At 33.6% G+C, this 24,211-nt stretch overlaps 1 protein-coding gene across 2 annotated transcripts in view; it reads right to left on the bottom strand.

Moving 5' to 3' along the window:
* The window catches only part of LOC149927104 (uncharacterized), a 44,887-nt gene extending 36,312 nt beyond the window's left edge, over window positions 1-8,575 (bottom strand). For both annotated transcript variants that reach the window (XM_090158967.1, XM_090158968.1), the window contains exon 1: window positions 8,343-8,575. In XM_090158967.1, the coding sequence (XP_090015093.1) occupies window positions 8,343-8,460 (118 nt within the window). In that variant the 5' untranslated portion in view covers window positions 8,461-8,575. The remainder of the gene's footprint in view (window positions 1-8,342) is intronic.
* Between the last annotated feature and the right edge of the window lie 15,636 nt (window positions 8,576-24,211).

Below are 24,211 nucleotides of genomic sequence, written 5' to 3'. Positions count from 1 at the left end.
CGCTATATCTACAAATGTTTTATCATAACGATTTAGACCTAAACTATAAAACGCTTCGTCACGTTTCAATTTAAAATAGTATTTACGATTTTTTATTTAATATACATTCTCATTTAATAAGAAACGCTTGTCATAACTCCCACTATATTTATTTAGCTGAATAATTTGAATACATATTCAATATTATTTTTATTAAGCTGAATAATTTGAATATATATTCAATATTATTTTTATTTAGCTGAATAATTTTTTGAATACATATTCAATATTATTTTTATTTAGCTGAAAAATTGGAATACATATTCAATATTATTTTTATTTAGCTGAATAATTTGAATACAAATTCAATATTATTTTTATTTAGCTGAATAATTTGAATACATATTCAATATTATTTTTTATTTAGCTGAATAATTTGAATACATATTCAATATTATTTTTTATTTAGCTGAATAATTTGAATACATATTCAATATTATTTTTTATTTAGCTGAATAATTTGAATATATATTCAATATTATTTTTATTTAGCTGAATAATTTTTTGAATACATATTCAATATTATTTTTATTTAGCTGAAAAATTGGAATACATATTCAATATTATTTTTATTTAGCTGAATAATTTGAATACAAATTAAATATTATTTTTATTTAGCTGAATAATTTGAATACATATTCAATATTATTTTTTATTTAGCTGAATAATTTGAATACATATTCAATATTATTTTTTATTTAGCTGAATAATTTGAATACATATTCAATATTATTTTTTATTTAGCTGAATAATTTGAATACATATTCAATATTATTTTTATTTAGCTGAATAATTTGAATACATATTCAATATTAGTTTTATTTAGCTGAATAATTTGAATATTCAATATTATTATTGAAATACTACAAGACGTGCAGTTAAGAAATTGTAAAATTCATAGAATTTTCCCCTACACGTTTGTTTTGGAGGGGAGGGGGGGTTAGCTTAAACTCTCTATTGTCTCAAAATTATTTAAATTGGGATGTGGAAGGTTAAGGATCGGATTTCTAAACCACAAAGAAAATTATCTCGCGTTGTCTAATTCTTTAGGTGCCAATTAAGTATTAGAGAGGTCAAGGTCCCAATTTCCCAAAGTGTCGGGATGATTGTTTGTAGTTTTTTAATGGGAATTTGTGTTTTTTACAACTAAATTTCCCAACACAAATATGCTTATAACTATAGTATAATTTTAACTATAAATCTAAAGGGATGGAATAGTGGTTAAGGTGGGGTGGCAGAGTGGTTAATAGTTCTGGAACTACAAAAATATATGAAATCCAGCCAAAAACCTTAAGGTTAAAATTCGCAAGGTCCTCTGCCCAACACTACGCCCTAATGTTTCAGCCCATGAAAGTAGTGAAAACAAACCATGGGCAAGGTTTTAAATTTTCCGCCAGTATTCGTTTTCAAATCAGCAAAGCCCTCTCCTTGGATCTACCTTTAACTGTACTAAATGTTCACCAATTTCGCTACCCCCTTTTAACATTAACATACTTCGACACCCTCCTTGGCGAATTTCTGGCTACATGTACGCCACAGCATAGTATAAACATGGGCCAAATAATGATAAATCCAGGACATGACTCTGGTACCTTCACGCGTACTAAATCGGCCGTCCACTAAAAGACACAGGCGGCCATTTTAGTAGGGGGGAAAAGGAGGAAAAATAAAAAAAAATTGGGGGCAAAATCAAGCAAGTTTCCGGTTTCCCGAACGCCATCTAGTGATGACTGAGTCGGAATTCGAAAATAAGTGGCGGTTGTAATTCGAAAATCCTGCCATATTTGGCCCCTCATTTTTTGATAAATTTTAACGATTCTAGGAAAGTATATGTTTAATATTAAATATTATATACATGTATATTATACTAATTATGAACTTAGTACGTATAAAAATAAGTACTTACTTTAATAACCACACTATATATGAATATTGATAACTGTGAATACATATTCCAGGATATTTACTACGACGACCACGTGTATTATTTTTGAAAACTGTCCCTAAAACATTTGCCCCCAAAATGACGTAGTTCCGCGATCGCGCGTTTTTCCCAATAGGGGGCAATAGTGATCGGGTGTTAGCGCTGTTGGACGGGTTTTTCGCTTAGAGTCATGTCCTGGATTTATCATTATTTGGCCCATGGTATAAATATGGACTAGTTCTATATGGGCCTGTTCATAACTCTTGGTAAAGAAAAGCCCGCATATCACGCTACTTGACATCAAATACGCTAGACCTGTCTGACGGTGAGCGTTAACGCATGAATTTGCGATTGGGTTGCGTGCGGTTGTTTTATTGGAAAGTTTGTTATTCTAATGTTTAAGTGTAGTGTGGGAATGTTGAGTTTGTGTTATGGCGGTTGTGGGTGATGAGTTTGTTTGTATGGGTGTCTTCTCTCCGACTTCTTCTTAATGACTTTTGGGACGGACCGAGTGCTGATGGTTACGGTAAACGTCTCAACGTCCAAATGGCAGTGTTCCCACCAATTGTTACGGGATTCGACTTAGTCTAATTGCGATTGCATCGGGCGGGATTCGAACCCGTGTCCTCCTCTATGACAGGCAGACGTTCTACCACAGAACCACCGATCCATGTTATGGTTTATTGAAAATTATAAACTCAGCTTAAGCGGAAGATTATATTTATAGTTTTTAAAGTCAAAATGTTTAAACGTATGAAAATTTAAAGGTCATATCTTGTTTTAGCGCCGTCAGCAGAGATAAGATGCTTAAAGGGTAGAACCCGTGGGTGGTCCACCTAGTTAGTTTTTTGTAATTTATTTGGTTTTTCAGTCGTATATTTTTATCTATTGTGTGTTTAGCGTATTTAGTTTTCAAGCGTAATAGTAAACTTATGAAGAAAATTTTGAGTTGTATACGGGCTCTTACATGTATGTTGGTCCTGTTTTTAACTGGGTCGTCACTACGGCGTAATTAATTTTAAACGTTTTCTTAACGTATTAAGATGTTTAATGTAGTTCATCAATTGGGTTTGTTTGTTTTTATTTATAAAGAGTTCTAACTATTCCGTCTAGGGTCATTTATTGTACGTTGTAAGCCGTGTATTGCTAACGGTAAGTTGTTTTTCGTTTTTTCATTCACATAATGTTTTCAACTTTCTGTAATTGTTCTTTTATTCCCGATTTCAAAGTATTTGGATTAACTTGTTTCTTGGTTGAATATTCTTTTATATTTTTCTATTGGTTATTTTTGTTGTTTAATTTTATCGAAAGTATTGATAGTTTATAATAACTAAAATTTTCGTATTTGTATTTACTTTTACATGCTTCGTTGGGTTGTCGTGGTGAATCGACGTAATTTTGTTAAAGTGTTGGTTGCACGAAATTTTAGCTATGGCTAATTAATGATTCTTTAAAAAGAGCAAACATTTTATAGCAAGTACAGAAAATTTCATCAAAATCGGTTAAGTGGTCTTTGAATTATTATAAAAAGAAGTCGAAATGGTGGAAATCGAGTTTTTCGGCGAATTTCCAGACTTTCTCGGCACCCATGACGTCAGAAAATGTGAAGCGTATCATTGGCTAATTGTCGGTAATGCATTTCTTTACATCTGGGATTAAAAGCAGGTTGATTTAACACCCAGGAAAACGTCCTACGCAGTAGTAATTGAAATAGGCATACACAAGCCTTCGTAAGTAGAAAAACGATTTGAAACCGACGGCTCCTCGTAAATTTTTTGTGTAAGTAAGGATTTGATAAAATTTAAGTCGTTGTGAAAACCTGGTCTAAAGAACAATAAACTATTTTGTGTTGTGTTTTCTTTTTTTCACCCTTACATACAGAATTAACAACCAAGTACCAAATACATTTTCGATGTAGCAGCAACAGGATTAAAATCTCGTAAATTTTGGAATATATTAGTGAAATATATAAAACATATTCAATTTTTAAATTTTCGGCCCGTTTTCTTATTTTCTTTTAAAGAAGTATCGCCGTTATAACAGTTTTGATTAAGCGTAGTTATAGTACTGTGAGACGACGCGTGGGGAAAGAACTAACTCCCCTACGAGGAGAGGTAGTATTACGGGCTTGACCTTCTTGTCTTGGTGTATGATGCATGGTGTTTCGTAAAGACACGAATTTTAAGTCTATTTTAATATCTCACCCTTCTTTGCCGCTACATTAACCATAATAAAATGCATTCATATTAAAGCACTTTCTATAACACCAAAGTTTAAATAGATTCATTTAAATTAAAAAATATATAAGCTAACTTGGGCGTCTACGAAAATTTATACATCGTAGTATATAATAAATAACAAGTTGGCAAGCCAAAATTTACCTCTTCTCGGAATAGTTTATAATTTTCAACACACCGTAACATGTATCCGTGGTTCTGTGGTATAACGCTCAACTGATGTGCAGGAGGGCTGCGGTTCGAACCCCGTCCGATAGTACCGCGAAATTGAAAAAAAAATTATACTCCACCCAATGACACAAAGAGGGCTCTTTTGGAAAAATCTTTTCCCTAATTCCAACAAACTGCGAACGCAGTGATTACACTTTGCCCGAAAATGTGGACGCGTTCACAGCCCAGACAGACAGACAGACACGGTGATTGTAAAACGCCTCCCTCGGAGAGGTAACAATTTGGCAAGCTAAAATATACCTCTCCTCGGAATAATTTGTCAATAGAGAAATAACACGAGGGCTGACTAAGCCTTTGGGCTATGTAACTTTGTAAGTTTATTTTGAAAGGAGATGCTAGCGTCACCTGGCTCTCATACTGTACTAAATAGCGCGACAAATTTAAACTTATCCTTTTATTCCTCGACGGTTTGTCTATTATATTATTTATTTTCAATACGAGGATGCGGATGTCAATGGCTCAGCTGCAAAAGATCCACCTGCTAAGAATATGACCCGGGTTCGATTCCAAGCTTTGACGGTATTTTAAATTAAAAAAAATTATAGAATAAATTGACGCAAATAAGTTTAAACCAGGAATCCAGTAACTAATTGTTTAAAAAAAAGGTAGAATTATGATGATTAATGAATTACAAAAACGTCATTGATTTATGGCTTTATTCTTTCGATTTCTATCTTAAGCATATTAATATTACAAAGTTTCTTAATTCGCATAACAGGGATCAATCGATCGGCTGCAGAATATCAAAGTCGTGATCCCGGTTCAATTCCGGACCGATTAAATATATCTAATTGAAAAAGCTCGATTTAAATTTAGTTATAAAATATAAATAATATATAACCAAACTATTAAAGAAACAATTGACACTGCCACGATTAAAAGCATTAAGTGTCGGTGGCTCAATGGTAAGACACTAACAAGGAGACGCCCCGAGGTGATAATCACCGATTTGGTTCAAAGTCGGGTATAATGTACACCTCCGTGTAACTTGAAAAACCTGCAAGGGAAAAGTTGCGACGGGCTTTCGTTTTGCTATGGAAACCGAAAACGTTTTTGACAACATGATTTGAAATTAATTACATTGAAAATAACATGGGACTCTGAAGGATTTTAAGGGTCCCCCAATTGACCAAACTTGATTAAATTAAATTTTTAAAATCAATTAAATTTTTTTTAACGTTTTTGAAATTGGCATGCATTTAATAGGCCCCTTAATAATTTAATTTTTATACCCTTTTTTAATAACAAAAGACCTTCATTGATTTGTACCCTTTTTTAAAAAATTAAACGACCTTAAAAAATCATTTACGACCCTTTATCTATTTTGTCGTTATTTAAAATAAAGTAACTACCAGTAAGAAACAGCAAGACGATTTTTTGAACATTTATTGAACTATTAATGCTTTTTTCGACATGGTTGGTCTACCGCGTTTTCGTTTTTGGCCAATCGGCACAGTTTTCACTTTGTCAGGAGCGGCAGTTAATTTTTGATGTAAAGCTATTCCAAAGATATGTTTGCATTTATACTGTTTTAGATACGTAGGGCATGTACACATAGCACAACGCCAGTTATCGGAATCCATAGTCACAACCCATAATCTAGTTTGAAACTTTTTAAACGTATTAAATACTTGCCAATTCAACTTTTCGGCTTGTCTTTGATAAGAAACAATATCTTGCTCCTTAAGACATGGAATAGTTGAAGGTTTAATAAAAAAGAATTTGGTACTCCCCTTACTTCTAACGCGTATGTTAGAAGAATTTGTCTTTATCCAGGAATAGGTGCTAGTCATAATTTTGACATCATATTCTGGGATTTCAGAGAAAGCTATACAATTTACGGACGAAGGATCTCTTGCAATTGACCATTCTCTAACGATATTAGATGCCACTTCAAAAATCTTCCTAGTGGATGTCTCTCCCTGAAAGTCCCAAGAGATTTTATCCAACGATTCGTTGACTCGAGGCAATTGTTTCTACTAGGAGATTTTAGATCTACCCCTTCATACCACCCGCAATGTTTTTCAAGATACTCATCGTTAAAATACGTTAGAAATTCTTGAGTGCTCTGTACTTCTTTCCATTTTTTAAGAAACAGCATTTTTACAACATTAAACTCATTTTCCGTTTTACTAAGTTGTAAACTATAAATGTCGGACTTTACCTCTGCTCGTACGCTTTTTTCTCCGATAAGACCTAACCTTTGGTCCACATTTCGAATGACACGAGCCCAACAAGTGATTCTTTTTTTATCTGAACCAAAGACACTACAAAAAGCATTATAAATTGCGTCCGCACAATCAGAAACAGGAATTTCGGGATTAAACTGTGCTGTTAATTTTAAAGTTTTGAACACGAACTCAAAGTCATCTTTAGTTTCCCCATCGGTAACTGAAAGTCCAAATGGATGAAATTTTCGATCTTGGTCGTAAGGCGAAAGAACTTGGGACGCCATTGTCAAACCGCAGAAAATTAAGAAAGGTATATATATAAACTTTGTTATCGGAAGTAAATATATTTTTTTAGATAACGTAATCAACAAACAGATAAAGGGTCCAAAATAATTTTTTTGGATATTTTGTAATGGAAAAAAGGGTAGAAATCAACAAGGGACTTTTATCATTAAAAAAGGGTCTAAAAAATGGATTTTTAAGGGGCCTAATAAAATAAATGCGTTTGAAATTTGGCACTTTCATTGTCTATTGCAACGTCGTCCTTGACTTTACCTTGACGACAGACCGCGACTTTCTGCTCAGTTTCGTTGTTGTCGTTGTCAAAGCCCGTCTCTTCCCTCTCTATGAACAGTTCTCTCCCCCATTTGACTTGCCCCTTCTAGTCAATACACCTAACCGTCGATTTTAACGGGAGCCATTAAAAATATTCAAATTATTTTAAATCAATGATTATGCACTTAAAAAACCTAATTAAATTGAAACATATGAAAGGCACGACTGTTTGCGACGTCTTATTCGAATCGAGTAACTACAAAAAAAACCGCCAGTAATGTTTTTAACGAGTCGAGTTATCGAGTACTTGATTAGGAGCTGGTTTTATTCAAGTAATTATGAAATTAAATTCAATTTAAAAGGAGTATAATGTAACTTTCAATGCTCTCAAAATTCTTTTAATTTAAATGAACCACAGTTTCCACAACTTCGAAGGTACCGTTTATTACCCCCCAAAAGTTGTAAAAACCCCTCTTTGAACTTTGAAGCAACGATGATAGAAAAAACAAATACTCGACGAGTTTAGAGTGCAGCTTATTCGAGTAATCGGGTACCCAACAATGCAATTTTGTGGTACTCGGTAATCGACCTCAAAAAAGGGCGAGTACTTGAACTCGACCTCAAAAAAGGGCGAGTACTCGAACTCGACCTCAAAAAAGGGCGAGTACTCGAACTCGACCTCAAAAAAGGGCGAGTACTCGAACTCGACCTCAAAAAAGGGCGAGTACTCGAACTCGACCTCAAAAAAGGGCGAGTACTCGAACTCAACCTCAAAAAAGGGCGAGTACTCGAACTCGACCTCAAAAAAGGGCGAGTACTCGAACTCGACCTCAAAAAAGGGCGAGTACTCGAACTCGACCTCAAAAAAGGGCGAGTACTCGAACTCGACCTCAAAAAAGGGCGAGTACTCGAACTCGACCTCAAAAAAGGGCGAGTACTCGAACTCGACCTCAAAAAAGGGCGAGTACTCGAACTCGACCTCAAAAAAGGGCGAGTACTCGAACTCGACCTCAAAAAAGGGCGAGTACTCAACGACGTCCGAGTTCTCGCACAGCCCTAGAGAAAGCCCATCAATGCTGTTAAATTCTTCTTTATTGGTCTTATCAACCCGTTGGGGTCTCAGAGAAGAATCATCTGTAGGCAATTTAATTTATTCTGAATTTTTAAATAAATAAAATAACAAACCTTCCCAGTAACTTGTAGTTCCCCAATAGTTATTCGTTGATTTAGCTTCAATCTCGCACACTAGCAAGATCGTTACTAGCAAGACCAACGCGTTAAACGGAGTTGCACTCAATCTCATTTTCAGCTACTGAAATTTCTTATTAGAAATAATAAAAAATGCAGTCGGGTTAGCAGACGGTCAATTTAAATAAACGAAACCGTTTGGTAACCTTCGTGGCTGATTCAAGAGATCGAACTTGTTCCTCTTTGATTAATATATGACATGTGGCATTTTTCACCCATTATATAGTGATACTTATCAAGCGTTGATTATTTTCACTCTGTCACCGTGGTGGAGTATTGGACACCTGTTGCTTCCCGATAAGCTTTTTTGAATTACGCTATCGGTACTGCACCATATTTTATTGAAATAACCTCGAAATCTTCCGTGTGTATTTATAGCAGTACAAATTAGCTGAAATTGGCTACTTTTAAGCTAACTGCACTAGACTTAGCGCCCAAGTTATATTTCTGATTTTCAACTTACAAGTTTAGTTATATTCATGATTAAGAATACTAGCTGGTGTTTTTCCGTATAAAACCCAAAATAGCCGTAGTAAAGCGTCGCCCCCTATCGTAGCCGCAGCGCGAAGTAATTTTTTATCACTCGAGTAGAAGTTTCGTAACTTTTTCAAAAATACTATCACGACCCGTTAACTTTCGGAAGTAAGCATCTTGTTATTTTTCTACTTTTTATCGTTTTTTCTCTCAGTATAGCCATCTAGGGACCACTCGTATATTGTTTTTTGTTTAATTTCGTTTCTCTGGCCTATTCTGGCAGCCCCGTAGTTTTTTTTAGTTATTTACACACCCCGATAAGATAAGGGGTCATCTATTTATCTAATATATAAATTCAAGTCAGCTTTGGACAATAATCCAGTTTTTGTTTAAATTGTTTCAATCGTGTCTTCAAGGTTTTAATGATCAGGATGTGGTATACAGCATCCGGTGACGCGGTTCGACGTGAAGGTTAAAGTGCACGGTATTTGTGCGGGTAGTTCGCGTCGGATTCGTGGTTGTTCGTGATAATTCTTGGTGAAGAGAATTATGTGCGGTTCGTTCCTTGGTTTAAGGACGGTTACTTGAAGAACGATAAGTACTTTTAAACTATATTGTTTCATTCTTTTGTTATTTATTTTTAAGTGTATTTTGTATAACTTTAACTTAAAAGATTCGGCCAACCATAGCCAATCTGTTTAATTACTTACCTAACCGAAGCTACCCCTGCTATAGTCATTGTACACCCCAAAGAGCTCACCATAGCCATTAAGCATTAATCATCTCCAAATAATTACCAATGTTTATATAATTACCATAATTGAATCTGTTGTTACCAAGTCCAATAATAAACGAAGACTTATATTTTTGCATAACTACCATTGATTTCATTTACCTACTCTGTGACAATACCGACTCTAAGGATCCCGAACAAATAAATTCGATACATACGCCACGGGGAAATAAGTATTTAAATTTCCCTCGAGTTCAGTGCGTGGGTCAGATTCTCAAGGTTACATTTAGAACTTTTTGAATCTTCCCTCCTTACTGATCTCCACGACTCCCCCCTAACCCCCCTGAAAGTTATAGTGTCGTAATAATACTTAATCTAGGCATACTATAATCTCTGTTGATTATCTGTATGATACAATTGATCCACCACCAGCTTCCCTTCAAATTCAACTCCACTTTTATAGAGCCGAATTTATTGGTGCAAATATTATTTGCAACAAACTAATTCAAAAATTTTAAATACAAAACTCCCTCCCAAAATGTTCCTCGTTATTTTAAATTTAATAAAATAATAATAAGGGGAGCACAGAATGGAAATAATTAGATCCAACTTAATTGGCAACATCGTAAATTAAATAGGACTCATCTTGGTTTCAAACCCACATTATTTGTTGCGTTATCAAAAGATTATTTTACTTTCAACATTTTGGTGCAAATAGAACCAAAGGCAGAGCCCCCGCGATTCGAAACTTGGATTAATCGTTACATACGTATTTCAGATTGCCGTACGAAGTTTGATCTCCACCCCATTGCCTCACTGCCACAAGCACTATCAAAAACGTCGTATACTCAAACGAAATACCTTTTTTTCGCCTGGACGCTTATGGTATTGTGTAATAAACAACATTGATGCTCCCACAGTGACTTCTACTATCGTCTCTTCAAAATTAAAAAATTAAACCTAAAAAAGTGTGCCACTCCATTTCTACTTGGCGTGCAAATTACGTCGATTACTTCTTTACTGAACGCAGCTACGCCCGATAAGGGATATCAACAGCCATGTAAAGAAACGGCTCCTAAAAAACAATCAACCCGAGGATATATAAAGACTGACATCATTCACACCGACCTCAGAGCCCCAGCGATCGAAACTTGGATTAATCGTTACATATGTATTTCAGCTAATGAGAACTTTTAGAATTATATATTCTTTCCTATTCAAACAATCGCTGGTGCTTGCTCTGAAATCTCGCTAAGCTTCTATGCGAACTTTTTAAATTGTGTTAACTTTTATAATGGGTAATGAAGTAACTCTATCTGCCATTCTTCAAGAACTTAAAAATCTTCGAATTGAAAATAAACTGAATTTGATAAACTAAATGCCATTAATCAGAATTTTAATGTAAAGCTGGATAAAATTTGCAAAAAAATTAATGTACATGAAAATCGTCTAGAAAATCTCAAAGAAAAAATAACTGAAGTTGACAATATTAAATTCGATAATGATAATTTCCAAGAATAAATTAAAGAAAAATTAGAGAACAAAGATAAGCTGAAAATAGACGAAGTAATTTCCCTGAGAAACCCAAAGCTAATCGGGTACGATCTTCTCCGGATGTAAAAAATCTATTTAAATAATTACTTAATATAGAAATTAATCTACTACCACAACAAGTATATAGAAGGGGAGAACGTAAACGCATAATTGTAAAACTTGATAACTTGACTCTAAAAAACGATTTTATGAAAAATGCTTATAAACTAAAAGGTTCTCAAATTTTTATCGCCCACGATTACACGATCAAACAAGAAGTAGCCAGGTATAACCTACGTCAGTTTATTAGATCCCCGGGGAAAAATTCAGCTAAATTCAAAACACTATTTACTGTGATAAAAGACGACCAAATATACTTTTATAACGAGATAAAAAATTGTGTAGAGTTAAAAAATTAAAAGTAGTTTGTGTTTCTTAGTATTTAATCTTATTTGATTTTTTTTATTAATTATGAGCTTAATTTATACTAATATACGTAACGCACGTTGTAATTTTCCGCTACTTTATGCTAATCTATCAAGCCTGAATATTAACCCAGATATATTCGCGCTTACTGAAACATGGTTTAGTGATGAGGTAATATTTTACCATACAGGATATAAATTCTGTCGTAGAGGTGATAGATTAGGCGGTGGTGTTGGTTTCTATTACAGAAACGATATGCAAATTATACTATCCAACAAAACTGTCTATATAACAATGACATCGAAACCTACTCAATTAAGAATAATAAATCTAATGAAATTTATATCATTATATATATAGACCCCACTCCACCAATATTAAGAACTTTTTTGCTATGTAGAACAAATAATCGCTAGCTCAATTAAAATGTACGGCAATAATAAAATTATAATCGCGTGGGATTTCAATATTGACTTATTGACTTCCACACCATGTTCAAACGAACTCTTACACATAGTTCTTAGCTACAACTTCCAACAAAATGTATTTCAACGAACACGTAATTCCGGCAAATGTATAGATAATATATTCACAAATTTTAACCTAAATCTATCCGTCCTCGATTTAGATATTACTGACCATGTTACAATCCATTTATAGGGAATGTACGAAGATAATAATGATAAAAAAATCCCAATGTCAGTCAATATAACTTAAATAATTTTGCGATAAAAATCTCGAAAATCGATTGGGCAGATTTATATAATTTTAATTGTATTAAAGACGCGTATAATTATTTTGAAAGAAAACTAAAAAACGAATTTGATAATGGTTTTAAATTGATAACCGCATCGAAAGAAAATATACTTGGGTAACGAAAGAAATAAAAGACATGATTAAAGAAAAACATAAATTACAAAAATTAGCGAAACGCCACCCCTCGGCAGTAAATATTAAAAATTATACAAGCTTTCGAAATATAACTAATAACAATTTAAAGAGATAGTGTCAGAATTTTCTACGTATATGAAGTTTTTTCATCAATTATTGAAAAATATAGTAAAAAAAAATATAGTTATAAAACCTTTGGTATAAATATAGATATTCACGATTAATTTCAAATTATAAAATAGAAAGCGTAACTTTTTTTATCACATACTGGCTACGTCAGAGATAGGTTGATGTTTATTGGTTGCTACTAGAGCGAGCTGGAAATAGAATTTTTAGGGGATTACAGGAGGAAATTTTACTCCCATAGCTTTCTTTTGATCAGAGTTTCCCGCTTTCGCACGCTTTAAGACCCTCATTCAATGGAAAGTAATGGAAAGATAGGCCACTTTTGTTGTTATTATTACTGCAGGAAGGAACTGCGCAATACACTGTGGCGCCCATGGTTTTCGGTGCTTTCGGTGGCATCTTTCCGTAGAATATATATATTGTTGTAATGACTACGTATAAGAAATAATCGATTTTTTCTTCGATTTCTACTTTTAAAATAATATTTTTATACGTAGCCGGCTCGTGAATTCGTGATTGGAGAATCTCGAACCGCGTGGTCCGCGAGAAGAAAGTCAAAAAAGCGCTTACAAATCCTCTACGCGATAGTAGAAAAAGACTACTGGAAATTCCGCGCCGCTCGAGCGCGCCGAAATCTACCAAACTCATGACGTCAACAATCTGTAAATTTTTGACGCGGCTATTAAAATACCATTATTTTACATTAAAATATAAAACTAAATACTAATTTAAAGTGCTAATATGTATATATATTCGGATTCAGGACTTAAAAATCTATCATAACGTGTAAGCCAAAGAACAAAATTTTAAATTCATCTGAGTTGGCACTATCTCTTTAAGAAATGCTCGAAATACTTATTTTATACAAAAACTAAAAGAAAGTGATATCGCTGAATGCAAAAATTATAGACCAATTTCTATTCTACCTTTCTTCTCTAAACTCTTTGATAACGCTTTCAACAACCGAATGCTCTCTTTAACTAATAAGTATAAACTAATCTCGGATTCTCAATTCGGATTTCGTATCGGACTGGGAACAATAAATGCACTATCAGAAGCTTATCACTCAATTTATTTGGATAAAAAGGAAATCTGTGTTGGAGTCTTCCTAGATCTTCGCAAAGCGTTTGATTCGATCCCTCATAGAAATCTTTTAGAAAAACTTAATTATATGGGCATACGAGGAGTAGCGGGTAATTGGGTAGAGTGCTATTTAACCAACAGAATTTGCTATACCAAAATAAATGGAACTATTTCTGAGCCTAGAATTCCCAGTAATGGTACCCCTCAGGGTTCGGTATTATCCACCATTACTTTTCAATCTGTATCTGAATGACATCACGGATGTCATTAAAACTGGTTTGATATTATACGCGGATGATACGCTGCTTCTCGTCGGATGAAAATGTATTGACTCAGTTTTAAAAATAGTAAATAATATGTTAGAAAAACTAAATGTATGGCTTGAAAAAAATAGCTTAAACCTGAACCTGTCAAAAACCGAATATATGATTTTTAGTAATATAGGAAAAAACATAAACCCTTCAATAGATCTTTCCATCAATAATTATAAAATACATAGAGTGAAGACATATAAATACCTCGGAATCACATTTGATCAAAATCTTAAATGGAATGCTCATGTAGACAGCCTATGTAAATATTTGAGAACTATTTGATGTAAAATATATATTACACCCTTTTTTACGCTAAACTAAGTTACGGCTTCTGTATTTGGGGAAATACAGCCAAAAACCATCTAAACAGAATATATATTCTTCAAAAAAGAGCTTTAAGATCAATAAAAAAGTACCATATCTAGCCCACACAAAAGAGTTATTTGTTAAAAACGAGATTTTAAATATTTTCCAACTATATGACTATTTATCAATGTTATTCCTATATAAAGACTATTATGGAAAAAGGAAAATATTACAACTGAACCCAAACCCTAAAAATACCAGAATAACAAATTTGTTTATCCTCCCTCAGTGTGGAACTAGCAAAAAAATTACATCCATATATTATAGTGAAGTGAAGCTCTTCAGCTTCCTAGCGGAAAGGATTGGAATCAATAATAAATATTAAATAAAAAATGCTTTAATCAAAGCAGTTGGAAGGTTTATTTAAGGGGTAGTTGGGATCTATGAAGGCACAGATATTGGAAATGTCTTAGAATTAAAGAGTTATTTTTTGGAATTATTTTAAAAAGCAAAATATATTTCTAAAATAATTTCCATCGAATTTCCTCACCTTTTATAGATTTTAAAACCCTTTCCTTAAATTTGAGCCTTGAAACTGTAACAGTAAACTGAGAAAATTTTAAATTGTAAAGGAGTACGCGTGTTTAGTTCAGAATTAAGTATAAGTGGTCGGGATACTTCCCCCACGGGTGTCCCCACCCCTATCCCCACGTATCCCCCCGTTGGCGTGGCCTTTACACATTTATCACCCTGATTAATCAGTTATTGTGTGAGTCTCAAACAAAAAAAAGCCCTGTATAGACGTCTGCTATGCTGTCGTAACTGGATTCTGCAGTTTTGTGTTTCAAACTACTACTCGGGAAATATTATAACCTTAATTAACATGCTGTTTTATATGTTAAATTAAAATTTTGTATAAATACATAAGAAATTAAACGGTTAAAGGAGTTTGCAACTTTCTATGTAAGCTAATTCTCTTAATGAATTTATAAAACAGACATGTACTAAATTCTATCTATCCAAGTCTGCACTTATTATTTTAAACTTCTGGTTTAAAGTAGAATTATACATCAGTATTTAAATTTGGCATACATCATGAAAAACTGAAGATCCTCACAAGTCAAGTACATTTAGAGTTACATTAAAATGAACACATTTCTTTCTAGAAAGGCCTGATGAAATATGTGCAGTTACACTGCAGTATCCTGTTTGAATTGTTAAAGGGACTTTCAATAAAGACCTAGTCGAATTGAAATAAGTCATTCAGTCGTAACTTTGGGTTCATAATGTACGGAAACTGAATTACGTATTTTAAATTGACTAGAGGGTCTCTTGGAAGTCTTTTAATTAAAGAAAATTCATGACTTATCTTTTCTAAGCTAAAGGACAGGACACATGGCTCTCCTTGCACTTGCATGCTCTCTCTATAGGAAGAGAATATCATCTTTTGTTCGTGAAAATAGAAGCTATAATTACATCCAAATTTCCTCTGTTTACTTGAACAGTCTTGATTAAATTTATTGCAAATCTCTTTTATTCATGACTTTTTTACTAGTTTAGTTTCTATAATGAGTTTCAGCAATTTAAATGCTGTAATTTTACACGTAATCCTTTACAATTTAAAATTTTCTCAGTTTACTGTTACAGTTTCAAGGCTCAAATTTAAGGAAAGGGTTTTAAAATCTATCAAAGGTGAGGAAAATCGATGGAAATTATTTTAGAAATATATTTTGCTTTTTAAAATAATTCCAAAAAATAACTCTTTAATTCTAAAACATTTCCAATATTTGTGCCTTCATAGATCCCAACTACCCCTTAAATAAACCTTCCAACTGCTTTGATTAAAGCATTTTTTATTTAATAGCTGTCCCTTTGCTCTGACTCACAGGGCACATTTTTCCTAAAATTAATAATTTAAAATAAAAGCCATAAGTTAGAAAATAAATAGGTTTAATTTTAAATATATTTTGAACAGAAATTTGAATATTATAGAATGTAATTTAATATATTGAATATTATTTTAAATATTTTACTACACATTGGGAAAGAATGATGATAATTGGTTATGTCAAATTGAGTTTTAATTTCCCATTGAGACTTAGATAACAAGATAATAGGTGTATAACTGGTTCTAGTAAGCAAGTGAAATATGCTAATTTTGGACTTTTTGGTAAAACTTTCAATAAAAAAAACAGACCTTTGATGAGATAGTGTTTATGGGTAGCATAGCATGATTTGTGAATAGCTTTTAATCGTTTACTTTTATCTCAATCATGTATCAAGAGTTTCCAACTCTGCCGAGCTTTCAAATTAAAAACCAACCATGTGTAATTTATATTCACCGAGGCAAAGTGTAATTTATATTCACTAAGGCAAACGTGTAATTAATAGCCACAAAGGCAAACATTTATCAACAGTACTTGAAAGGTGACTGTACTACCTTACAACGGTATGGCTCGTAACACTACTGATGATAACTGATCCTCAAATAACAATAATTTCAGTCTACTCACTCGTTAAGCTTTTGAATAATTAAAACGCCTTTACATAGAGGATTAAGTTTGAATGCCCAGAATGTTTATTGTTATGAAAAATTATTCAAATATTTACCATACTTCATTACTGTAATTAAAATTCCCAAAATTATTTACACAATGCAGGATGGATACACCTAAATTAAAATTTAATTATTCATTTTTTTTTTAAAAATCAGCTTGTTAAAAAAAACTTATGGAAGAGATAAAACAAAATTAACTTTAAACTAAATTTCACTTTCCACAAAATTCTTTCTGGTACTACTAAATTATCTAAATACGTTATTTTTTACCTAGAATATATGATCGGGTAATTCGGGTTCTACGGGCTAATTTTCCCAACGAAGCAAATGCTTAACGGTAAAATGTTAATTACTATTACACTACAATTAAATTCATTACGATAATGATAATTTTTAGTTAAAAAATACTTAATTACGAATAAATAATGAGATTTAAACAAAGTTCCCATAAGAAATGGTTTATTATTTCTTGAGTAAATTGCGAAAAACAACGTTCACTCGAAGACGGACAAAATTTGTTTTTTGCGTTTTTCCGGGAAACTGGATACGAGCTGATCAGTTGGCCTTCCATGTCAAAAATGATACTCTAACTCATTACAGTACGAAGGTTCTTATCTACAGTCGACTAACTTTCGTTAAATGACGGGATTCTAATACGTTTCTCGCTGATACATTAAAGTTAACTGTAGTACTGCCAGACAATAATTGTTGACAGTAAGTATAATCCCGCTAGGGATCCACTATACTGAATCTTGGGCATGAAAATCGCTTAAAATAAAGTCTTAAAATTTTTAGCGACCAGACTATTGATTCTCCTGCGCTTGGCTGTATTAATTTTAGCCATAGGAAATCGCGCTGACCCCTCTTTAAACGTAAACTCAAATCTTTTCTGCTGGGGGGTGAAGTCTTCAACTTACCATCTGGATGACCTTGATACCACTTATAAATTCATGATCTTACATCAATTATGTTTTAATTTAAAGTGTATTTTTTCTTCTATCCCTTTTAAATGTTTTAAAATGTTATAAAACTTTACTTTATGTTTATCTAATTTTAATATTGTTATTTTTATTTATTTTTTGTTAAATGTATTGTGTATTTCAAATTGTTTCCATTGATGTAATGTAACAAACAGATCGGGCTTACAAGTCAATACTGACTTAGTCCGAAAAAACCTGTAATAAAAAACCTGAAAATATTAAAAAAAATAATTGAAATTGAAATTGAAAGGCTCTGGTAGTGTAGCCTGCATTTACTTCCCTTTTTGGCCCACTCTTCAACTGGGTTTTTACACACAATCCTTAGGGATTTGTGTGTATTACGATCACCTACTGTGTAACCGCCGCCGCCGCCGTACACACGATTGCGCCGTACACACGATTGCTCGCGGTACGTTAGTGGTACCAAGGCGATTGATATCTCAATCGGTAGGCACTATTATAACCTCGACGGAAATTTCATAATTTTTGGGATCGGGGCCCCAGAAGTGGGATATTTGCCCAATTGAGTGATTTTTGGCGATTTTCGTTTTAAAATGAATGTACTTTTTTAAAATTAACAGTGAAAATGTTTGAATATTATATTTTTAGTTGGTACTGATCATTTCTGAACTACCATTTCGGTTGCATTAAGAATTTTTAATTTTAAGTGAGTTTTCTTGGCTAATTCGCGGTACCCCACAACCCGCGTGCGCACTATTGTCATATTTGAATTTCGTGCCAATTTATCTGAATAGGCGCCATCTAACTCGTTCGCGCTTCGCTACTTTAGTTCCAAAACCAGGTAACTCGAAAAAATTTATTTGTCTAAAAATTAATTTAAATTAACGTGTTCACGTTTCGGTACCTTATTTCCAAAACCAGGTAACTTGAAAAATTCAATTTGTCTAAAAATTAATTTAAATTAACGTGTTCACGTTTCGGTACCTTATTTCCAAAACCAGGTAACTTGAAAAATTAGTTTTGCCTAAAAATGAATTTAAATCAACGTGTTCACGTTTCGCTGCCTTTTTTCCAAAACCATGTAACTCGAAAAATTCGATTTGCCTAAAAATTAATTTAAATTAAAGTGTTCACGTTTCGCTACCTTATTTCCAAAACCAGGTAACTTGAAAAATTCCATTTGTCTAAAAATTAATTTAAATTAACGTGTTCACGTTTCCCTACCTTATTTCCAAAAATTTCGTTTTCGATAAAATTCCTCTTGGGTTTAAAAGTTAAAGTACAAAATGATTGGAAATTTGTTCAAATATAAATATAGTTAATGCTTCGGGGGGATCGTGTGTACTTAAATGTCCGGGACATCTTGTGTTTTTCTGTAAAAATTTAAATGATCTGTATCTTTTAAATTGATTATTGGTCGGCGATTATTTTTTCACCAATAAATTCGCTTTAAAACGTACTGTAAGGGGGAAGTGGGCTAGTTGGCCTATATTTATTTCACAATTCATATTTTGGAAATCTCAACTAATCGGATTTAATACACTTGGTTGGAACAACTGTCAAAAATTGTTTATATCTTCTGTTATTATAATAGTCTATGTATTATTCTTCATTTTTAAATTAAAATTAACCAGTCCAATCATAAGTAACGTAACAACGTAAGTATGATATTTCCCATTTGTATAAATACCAATTATACGTTTCCAAAAGAATTATTATGTTTTGAATAGGAACATAAAATTGAATATTATAAACATACTCTTTGATTCTGAAAGAAGGAATTTTGGAATTAAAATGGTTTTAAAAGCAAAATGATCCTGATTTTATTTCGAATGAGAAGCACATGGTGGCGCTGTTGTTGAATGAAAGTTTGCCTTAATTTTTCCAATTATTTGTACTGTTATAGTAATGGTTTAATAATAAGAAATATTTAGTATCTGGACATTGTTCAAATAAAAGTACCAGCCATTTAATAAAACCACGCGTAACATGATCGTTTATAGGGCCATAATCCAAATCTGATTTATTACTCTACTTCTCATTGAATACAAATATGGGGTGTTTCATACGTCTGCCACAATTTCTAGAGCATGTATTTGATTCAAACTTTAATTTATAAAACAATGTTAAACGGAATATCATTTGTTTGCCTGTAGTTATTCCTCGAGGAACGGTATTTTTAAAATAGTATACATAATATTATTAGTGTTGTAAGTCGGGAAATATTCCGCAGAAAATGGCAGAGCCCGAATCTTTCAAAATTCTTGAACCTCCCCCCTTTACAGAGAGACGGTGGCGACGGCAGGTGATTTTGTATGGCGGAAGCTACAGCTTTTCCCGTCCGGTTAGAGATACAGTGTCCATGCTTAGCCGTACAATAATTATTTGGAAATTGGGACTTAACTTTAATAAAAAAATCTACTTGGTCGATTTGTTGTGGGATGACCGTATAATGTCTTTATTTTCGTGCTAAATCACCTAGTTGGACATTCACGGACGAGGGTAGAGAATGGGTAAGAATATTTCTAAATCCAGCATCCACATGACCACTAAATAGGCTCGTGGCACACCTTTCAGTCATTAAATTAGTGGCCCCTGATGTTAAATATCGAATCCTGCTTTTGAGTCATTGATGCTTACTTTTAAAATGATAATTTATTTACTAAACTTATTATTCGGTGTTATTTAACAACAGCTCTTAAATTGGGCCAACTTTAATTGAAATTGTGTTTTCTGGTCTCGATTAAGCAAGTCAAGATCTTCAGGAAGTAAAATGTGAAATCGTATTAAATGGAAATTTTACATTACATTAATCAATAGGAGCCACTTTCCCAACATGTTTGATAAGCTGCTTTAAATATTTAAATCGTGGCCTATTGTAATATATTCTTTCAACATTAATTTTTATTTTCATAATTATTAGGGGTGTACAAAATATTTGGTCAGACCAAATAATTCGATCGAGTACCAAATCGAATAGCGCTTGGAAAAATTCGCGAATAATCGAATTTTTTGATCAAATAGTCGAATATTCGAAAAGATAGGGAAAAGTATTTGGTATTTTCAAACAGTTTGCAAATTGGTCGAATAACCACGGGTCTTTTTCTAATTTGTTGAAGTTCAAGGCCATCCCAGGAGAGCGTAGTGAAATTTCCGAACTAGTCCTTATTTCTGGCACCTCTCTTTAGGCCGCGGCGCCAAGGACCATATAAAGAGTAGCTAGCAGCACGTCAATTATCCTTACCGTTTGTATTAAAACTTCTTAGCGAAAGGCAGAACTGCAGAAGCTGTTTATTCTAGCGCCTATTGGCCAGATTACTTGAGTGTTCTCTTTTGTTATGGAATTTTCTAGAATAGCAAAGTAAAACTAAAATTGAATCTAAAACGTAAACCAAGTCCAAAACAAAACTAAAAACCGGGAGGAAAGTTGAAGTAAGTAACTTTATGGATTTTTCTGTTTAGAATTTTTGAGTTAACTAAATTAATATAAATGCAATTTTTTAATTTGTAACAAAAGATCTGCTCCCTCGCGTTTTACGGCTATTTTGAAGAATAGGTCCCTCTCCTATATATTTGTTTTGATTGTGCTATAATATTATATTTTTCGAAAGGAATCTATTGCCGTTAAAATTATTTGTCGGAAATGAATACTTATGGAGATAATAGGCCAAAACTATTCGCTCGCTTTGGGACGAAAAGAGTACACCTTTACCCCATACTACCAACTTCTTCCATACAATAACAGCCAAACTGTATTTTGAAGTTGCTCGCTATTTCCTAAAAATTACTCCAAAACTAGCGAATAGTTTTCGCCTATAGTTAATTGGTCGCTTGCGCATGCGCCCGTCGGCCTAGCGCTGGTGTGATCGGCAGAGATTCATTCACTAGCGCCTTCCCAACCGACCTGCTAGCTCAGTTGGAGGGCCAGTTGGAAGAGCGCTGGATTGCGAGTTCAAAATTATTTATATTTAACTAATCAATTTTTTCCCCTTATTGCTTTGATTTAGGCGAAATTAATGCTGCAATCACGAAAACATTTCTTATAAATGTTTTGTTAACGCAGGTTCTATTTTATGAGGTTTAGAGCGAAATTGTTAGTGTTTTGGTTGGGTTAATAACAGGTTGGTCAATTCTTGATGTGTAAGGCTTGGTACTGTCCTCTAGGTTGCGTTATAGAAGGCCCATCGTGATAGCAAGAATGGGGTTGGGGTGGCGCCGCGCACCCCCAGCGCTCGAGCGAAGTGAGTGCGCGGCGCCGTCAGGCGCCAATACGGGGAACACTTGAATACTCGATGCAATGCTCAAAAACATAGGGAACAAAGGCTTAACTTTGAATTTCCATAACTCCACGAATAATTGTTTCCGACAAAAAAATTGAACCTAGCATCTTCCCCTTTTTATTAAAAATAAAAATTGGGCTCAGGGACCTATAATTAAAAAATCCCTGGGCCCACCTGCAGCCTGAGACAATGGACCCCCTTCCGTGTTTTTTATTAAGAGCATTAGAGAAGGCTAAGTAAAATTAAAAATTTAAAAGACCATCTTTTAGGACGGGCCCGTCATTATACCACTGATTTACCAAGTTAGCCCAGGGAATTTTGTTCTGGGCTATACTGTATTTGGTTTAATATTTTAGTATTTTCAAGTAAAACGAACAGTGATTTCAATTACTTTTTTTTGACAAATACGCAAACTATTTGGCTATTTGAAAACCAAATACGTCGAATAATTTGATATTCGAAATACTATTTGGTATTTGATCAGTTAACTGGCCTACATTTTTGCCCTAAATATACTCGACCAAATTATTTGACGTTATAAATATTCGCTTTGGTATTTGCCGTGCTTTGAAAAAAATATTTGATATTCGATTCGATCCCCAAAAAATTGTATTTACACACCTCTAATAGTTATCCAAAGCACGAGTTTTAAACGCGTAGAACGTATTACGATAAATGTCACGAATACAGTTACTGATATTCCTATGATGAATAATTACATAATTTCAATCAGTTTCCAGAAGAGATAGAACTTTATTTCATCGCGGTAGATTCGACAATAAAATCTCTAAATGCTTTTCGATATATAAATCTTTTTTATAAATAACAATATTGTTTCGAAACCCGATTTTTTGGTGTACCCGTATTCTCTGAACCCCAGGAATGTACAACGAAATCAATTCTCCGCGGAATTATATTATTCTCTAGTTGTGCTGATAACGCAAAGAAAGGAATACATTTTCAGATCACCGACTACCAGTCTGTTTCAGATTCGAACATGGGTACGTTTTAAAGTGGTTGTAACTTACTTGTTTCGTTTATTGTACGGTGGTTTGCACGGTAAATGAAAAGTAAAATGTTTGAGTGCATGGTTTGCAAATGGGCGAACTTGACCTTCGAAACGGTGCTCTAAAAAATGTACGAAAATATTATTATAAACAAATTGGCAAGTCAAAATATTCGTCACCTCGTATGAGTTTGCTTCTGATATTTTTTATTTTCGATATATCGACCTGAAAGTCAATGGCTCAGCGGTAAACAATCCGCCATCTTAAAATATGACCCTGTTTCGGTTCCGGTCGTCGAACGTATTTCATATTTAATAAATCAATTTTAATTGAATTTATAAATATTGAAAATATTATAGGCTCTTAAATGCTTCTTCCCAATCGACCGCCATTACCTTACAATTTACGGGGAGGGTGATGAAAAAACCGGTTTTGGGGAGATAACATTTCTGCATTAGAGCGCGTGCTCGTCGGTTACCTGTACGGCAATGTCGACGCCCAGTACACGTTTCTAAAAAGAGTGTAAAGAATAAATTGACGTTAAGGGGAAGCATTTTAGACTATTAGTACCAATGAAAATCAACAGATGACGCTGACCGTTACACCTGTCATTTGGACGTTGAGACGTTTACCGTGACCCTCAGCACTCGGTTCGTCCCAAACGTCGAAGATTCTTCACGTACAATCACAATTCCCAAAAGAAAATTATACTACACCCAATGACAAAAAGAGGGCTCTGTTGGACAAAACTTTGTCCTTAATTCCTAGAAACTGCGTACGCAGCGATTACACTTTGCTCCGAAAATGCTAACACGTTCGCAGACAGACAGACACACCCACCCACAGACACACATGGACAGACACGGTGATTGTAATACCCCTCCGAGGTTACATAGTCCCCTTGGAGAGGTTAAAACAGTACCAATAGAGTCAATCATATTATTTTACGTAAAATAAGGCCTTTAACACATTTTTTAAAATGGGATAAATTATTATATAAACATTGCACGTTCTCTGATAACAAGTTAAGTAAAAAAGTGATGTTAATTTTTTTCGTTTAACAAAAAGGGACTAAGATAAGATCAGTAGATCTGGTCAATCTTATTTCTTTTAGGGGAAAGAGTTTACAGATATC

The sequence above is a fragment of the Leiobunum rupestre genome, chromosome 9 (assembly GCF_980474605.1).
Source record: "Leiobunum rupestre chromosome 9, qqLeiRupe1.1.hap1, whole genome shotgun sequence".
Classification (NCBI taxonomy): domain Eukaryota; kingdom Metazoa; phylum Arthropoda; class Arachnida; order Opiliones; family Sclerosomatidae; genus Leiobunum; species Leiobunum rupestre.
The sequence above is the reverse complement of the archived record's forward strand: the minus strand, read 5'-3'. Positions and strand labels throughout refer to the sequence as shown.